General features: G+C 48.9%; 1 protein-coding gene across 1 annotated transcript; it reads left to right on the plus strand.

Moving 5' to 3' along the window:
• The first annotated feature begins 3,068 nt into the window (after positions 1-3,068).
• LOC135409698 (endogenous retrovirus group K member 5 Gag polyprotein-like) lies at positions 3,069-4,952 on the plus strand. Its single transcript, XM_064645591.1, has one exon. It carries the CDS (start codon positions 3,069-3,071, stop codon positions 4,950-4,952), a length of 1,884 nt encoding a protein of 627 aa, XP_064501661.1.
• The last annotated feature ends 938 nt before the right edge of the window (positions 4,953-5,890 follow it).

A 5,890-nucleotide genomic window follows, 5' to 3' on the forward strand; every position in this document is an offset into this window, starting at 1 on the left:
ATAGTATGGATTTTGTTCAAAAATAAATGTGAGGTAGAGAGAGAGAAAGAAATAGGAAGAGAGAGAGAGAGGATGTGGAGGGGGGAGAAAGAGAGAGAGAGAGAGAGTGAGATTAAGCAAATATATCACTGTCATGTGGATCCCTGCAGTGTCTTGCTGGTCCTTCTTCACCCTGGTCTACTCAGTGGGGGGGGGTCCCAAAGTCATGCTTCTGGGGTACCATTTTTACACAGTCCAAGTCCTGGGGATTCACAGGGGTAGATGCTGTTCCCACAACTTCAGTTAGCATGTGTATAAGGACTTGCTTCCTTTCCCACAGCTTGCCATGGCAGGAGTTTTGTCCAGTGTGCTTACAGTCTGCAGGTGGGAATTTTTGTATAGGATAGGTTACCCAGATCCGCCTTACCAGGCCTGGCTTCCTGTTGTTGCCAGTCTGTGCTTTCCCACAATCTGCATAGTGCAACTCTGTTTGGTATGCTAATTCCAAACCTTCACCTCCATTTAGGCCTTGGAATTAATGCCGTCTTGCTTGCTGTCTGTGCTTATCTGTTGTGGTGGCTTATTTTATGGGAATTTCCTTCTTTGACAGTGTTTTGAGACAGTTCATTGTGCTCTTTAAGACCTAACAGAAGGGTCTTGCATTAGGTTGAAAGTTGTTCTTTTTCAAATAATAGTCACTCAGAAATATAGGATTATAGAAAACAAAAATTCTGTGAGTCTTTTTTCTTATTTTAAATAAGAAAATTAGTATCTATTAGTAAATAGATATTATCAGACTTGATAGATACTAAATAAATAAAAAATAAATAAAGTAATTAAACAATGAGTAGAACCATAAATATAAGAGATTTCCTTAAGGTTTTCATTATATTTCATTATATATTTCATTATATTGTTAAAACAGTCAAAAAACTTTTACATTATAAAAAAATGGCATAATGTTGAACATCACTGTAAATATTACACAGAATGAGAAGCAATAGCACATTCAAATTTTTCTCATTTTTGGGGAACTCATTGAAGAACAGAGAAACTGGAATAACCTGATATCATCCTTCAAATAAATTTTTTAAGAAGTGAAAATATGTGGCTAAAGCATGATAAACTAAAGCTACTGTCAATAAGAAGACAAAAAGACTGAAGAAGAAGGGTCAATACCACTGCTATAATGTGGAGAATCCAAAGAACTTGGCGGTGTTATAAAGCAGCAGCGTCCTTTATCACAATCCCGAGAATCTTCACAAAAAGAAATAAATAAGAAAATGGGGAATTTATTCTTAAGATAAGAATTATTTCACTAAAATTTAGGTGAGTTCAGTGTATATGTAGGCTTTGTGATATGGTCCACCTTGATTCCATTTGTAGTTAATACAAAGAAGAATGTTTTCTGTTCATTGGGAAACAGGGTGTTATCACCTTATCTAATGTATTTTAGGATAAAGTGAACTACATTTAAGAACTGTCTGTTTTTCTCTATTACCTTTAAGTGAATTCACACATCTAGCTCAGCGGGGAATTTTAGAGAATTATTGCTGGAACTTCGTGAGACAGGAAAGGCAATTTTCTGTTGTCTAAACAAATTCTAAAATAAATGACATTTTTGTCAAAGTGCAGAAAGGGGACTGCTGGAAATAAAAGCCTGTTTCATTTGACTTTATTAGAGTGCTGGTACAGGTGTTTCCAGAGAAGGTAGAACTGGGTCTTACAAAAGTGGTGCATTACAATCTAAGAAATATAGTTGTCCCATTGTGGGGAGCATGTCTGGATGCACAGGGGATGTGCCAGGCCGAGGGGCCCGAGGGGACATGCGCAGTCACATACAACTCTATTGGCTGAAGAAGTCACATGGTACACAGGGATTTAAGAGTGGGAAATTTGAATAAAAGTTCTCTTTGACCATACCACCGACGAGGAGCGTCTTCATTCCTTGTTATACAAGGACCCATGCTACAAATGGCGACCCGACAGGGACATTTTTAGCTTATATTAAGTGAGATAAATATCCTGGATCAGGAGATTAGCCGGTGACTCCGGGATCGTCTCGATTTTTCGGAGACGGGAGTCTTTACCGCAAAAAACCTTGACGTCAATAATCCGTGGTCTTAGTGGCATCTAAGAGACGGACAGTTTAGTTTAGCGAGCTCAAAAATAGTAAGATAGTGCACAGAAGAAGAGAAGAAAGAAGTTGAAGAAGAAACCGAGAGGTCAAAACAGCCACCGAGAGAGCGAAGAAGGTCAAAGCAACATCAAAGACGGTGAGTCTGTCTGGAACGCATTCCGCACGTCTAAGACTGATCCCTGGGCGAGACGTGGCTGCAGCTCGGAGCCCCGAACTGCGGAGCACCTTAAGATCGTCAGGGAAAGGCCTGTTTGATCCCTAAGTGTCGGTCATTTTTGATAAAGCGACCCTTCGCTACCGACTGTGTGGACCACGTGCAAAAAGCGGCTTGCCGCTGCCGCGTCCTAGCAACCCCAGCCACCGCTGACCCCCGCGGAGCCCCCGTTCCAGTTTTCTGTCCAGCAGAAACTGGCCGCGGCTCCCCGCCTGCTCGTTGCTGCTGACTGACCCTGCGGCGTGCTTAAAAAGCACTGCCAGCAAAAGCCCTTGCGCCGTGTTCAGACCGCGGGGGCTTTACGGAGGCGCCGAGCCGCGCCTTCCGATACAGCGCACTCCGACCCCCGCGCCGCCCAGCGAACCGCGGGAGCCCCCGGAGCCGCCGCTGCCACCGCTGCGAACGCCGCGCTCACCGGAGACGGAGCCGGGACCACGCCGAGCCGTCGCCACGTGACTGAGAGGCCGCCGCCAGCGCCGCCGCTTCGTTCGCCGCTTGCAGCCCGCGCACGCCGATCGCCGCAACCCCAGGTCACCGCCTCTACAGCCAGCCCCCGCGTCCGTCGCTACAGCTGCCCGTGCCGCCGCCGCCGCTTGCCGTCTGCCGCCTGCACCGGGACATCAGCCGCCGCCGACGGGACGCCACAGCCCAGCCGACAGTGAGCCAACACAAATCCACAAACCGACAGACCCTCTTCAGCAGCGCACCCCAGCAGCGCCGAGGCTCAAAGGTAACATGGGAAACTTTTTCCCTACCGAACTATCACGAGACACAGAAGCACTGGTTGCTCTGCTGAATCCTTACTATGTTCAGGTTACAAGGGCTGAACTCTCAGAGTTGGTGCGGCTCATTAAAGCAGCCGTACCAGAACTGCCTCTAGTTGAAGCCCTCAACATTCACATATGGGACAAAATAGGCAACCTTATCAAACTCAGGGCTCAGGGAGGAGATTCCCAGGCAAACAATGCTTATCCAGCCTGGCAAGCTATAATGACTGCATTAAGCAGATCCCATAAAAGAACGACGAACTCATACACCCCCACTCACGCTGCAACCAGCAGCCCCACTTTTACGCGCCGCAATTCAAACACACAAACCGCGGCGGGGGGAGGGGGTGGAGCCGTTCACAATTCAACTCTGGGGAAGGGAACAGGAAACTCAAGAGACACGGACCGGCGGGAGGGAGCGGGACCTCAAATGCGAAGTTCCAGTCCGTGGGACAGCAGCAGGGGGTCCCGTGACGGGGGTGGGGGGGCTAGTCCAGCTTACTTGCCAACCCATCCCGCACATGAACGCCGAGTACGCGCCCAGGGGCGGGCACCACCATCTCGCCCGCCACGCGATACGGACGCTGACCCATCCTTCCCCGCCCCTGCGCCGTCTTCCCCAACCACCACCACCACCCACCCACAGGCAGCCGCTTTCGCCGGAGCTGCAGGGGGGGGGGATTGGGAGGAGTGGGGGGAGGAGGAGGGGGATTTCGGGATAGCTCCGCCGGCAAGGGATGAAGCGACATACCGAGAGGGCACAATTGATAGGTGGGCTTTATGTAGAGAAGAGGCATTGCGTACTGGGGACTTACAAGTTATACAAGCATGTCCAGTAATTATCGGCCCACGTCAAAGCCGCAGATTCCAACCATTACCACATGAACTAACCAAAGAACTGAGACAGTTAATAAGAGAAACGGGTGTTTCATCCCCTAACACGCTTGCATTTTTAGAATCACTAAGTTCCACATATATCTTCATGCCTCATGACTGGAGAACCCTGTTACAAATAAGCCTTTCTAACACACAGTACAATGTATGGCTGAACGATTTTAGAGAAATCTGTTCTGCCTATGCTAATGACCCACAAGCAGGAGTATCAGCACACCAACTCACAGGGGATGGTAACTATCGTTCCATAGACGCACAAACCGGCTACAATAGAGAGGTATACGAAGTCATTGCAAAGCATGCCCTGCGGGCAATAAGGAAATTACCCTCATCAGACAGAGACGCAAACTTGTCATTTACAAAAATAGTACAGGGCCCAACAGAACCTTACACAAAATTCCTAGATCGGCTGCAATCTGCTCTGGATAGGCAGATTGAAAATGAGGAAGCCAGAGAAATCCTTAGCAGAAGACTGGCTTTTGAAAATGCTAATGTGGACTGTAAGAGAGTTCTGCAAACCCTTCCTAAGAGGGAAACTTGCAGTATCTCAGAATTAGTTCGTGCCTGCCAAGAAGTAGGTTCTTTAACACATCAATCAGATTTGCTAGCAGTAGCACTGAGTACTCAGTTAAGGACACAGCAGGGGGCCAGACCCAGAGAAGGTTGCTTCATTTGTGGGGCCCCCGACCATTTCCAAAGGGACTGCCCTCAGAGACCCCTAGCATTGGTACCTCGAAAGCAAACCAAAGCAAGGAGGATGCCAAAAAACTGGAGGCGAGGGGCGCTGTCGCACGCCCCGGTACAGCAATCACATGCGACACAAGGGAACAGGCTGGCGATTTGCGCCCCCCCAGCTCAGCCAGCGCTCTGTGCCCCTACACCCCAGCCAGCAATCTGCGCTCCTCCACCGCAGCCAGCGCTGGGCTGGACTTATCCAACAGGGACACAGTCGTCTTAACTTCCACTGAGGTGGTGCTAATCCCGACTGGGTGTTGGGGTCCCCTTAATCCAGGGGTACATGCACTGCTGATTGGAAGGTCCTCCACTACCAGAATGGGTTTGTTTGTGCTGCCAGGTGTAATAGATTCAGATTCTCATAGTGAGATTCTAATAATGGCATGGACCCCTTCACCCCCCTGCTTCATCCCGAAAGGACAGAAGCTTGCTCAGTTAATCCCCTTCTACAGTGCGTCGCCTGCAGGGGAGGGGGGGAGGGAGCGGGGTTCAGGGGCCTTTGGCAGCACGGGACAACCACAAGTTTACTGGGCAACAGCCATCACAGCCACACAGCCACTCATGACGTGCCAGGTTAATGGGCACCGATTTACAGGCCTTGTGGATTCGGGAGCCGATATTTCCATCATAAGGGACTCGGAGTGGCCACTTGACTGGCCCACTGTTTGCCCAGCTGCAACCATTCAAGGGGTGGGAGGTACACAAAGAACCAGACAGAGTGCTCAAATACTCACTGTCTTGGGACCGGAGGGACAATTAGCAAAGGTAGCTCCATTCATAGCTCCAATCCCTTGCTCTCTGTGGGGACGTGATATACTTTCACAGTTTGGCACAGTCATGCAAATACCTCCTGCAAGCAGCCAGGTTTTTCAATAGGGGCCATTGGTCAGCCGTCCCAAGCACCGATTAAGCTGGTCTGGAAAAGTGACCAGCCTGTCTGGGTAGACCAGTGGCCCATGAAAAAAGAAAGGCTTGATCATTTAAAAATGCTTGTAGAGGAACAATTAGAAGCAGGACACATTGTGCCAACAAATAGTCCCTGGAACACTCCTGTATTTTGCATTCCCAAAAAATCTGGCAGATGGAGGATGCTTCAGGATCTCAGAGCAGTAAATGCAGTCATTGAACCTATGGGAACATTGCAACCAGGATTACCCTCAC

The sequence above is a fragment of the Pseudopipra pipra genome, chromosome 2 (genome assembly GCF_036250125.1).
Source record: "Pseudopipra pipra isolate bDixPip1 chromosome 2, bDixPip1.hap1, whole genome shotgun sequence".
Taxonomy (NCBI): domain Eukaryota; kingdom Metazoa; phylum Chordata; class Aves; order Passeriformes; family Pipridae; genus Pseudopipra; species Pseudopipra pipra.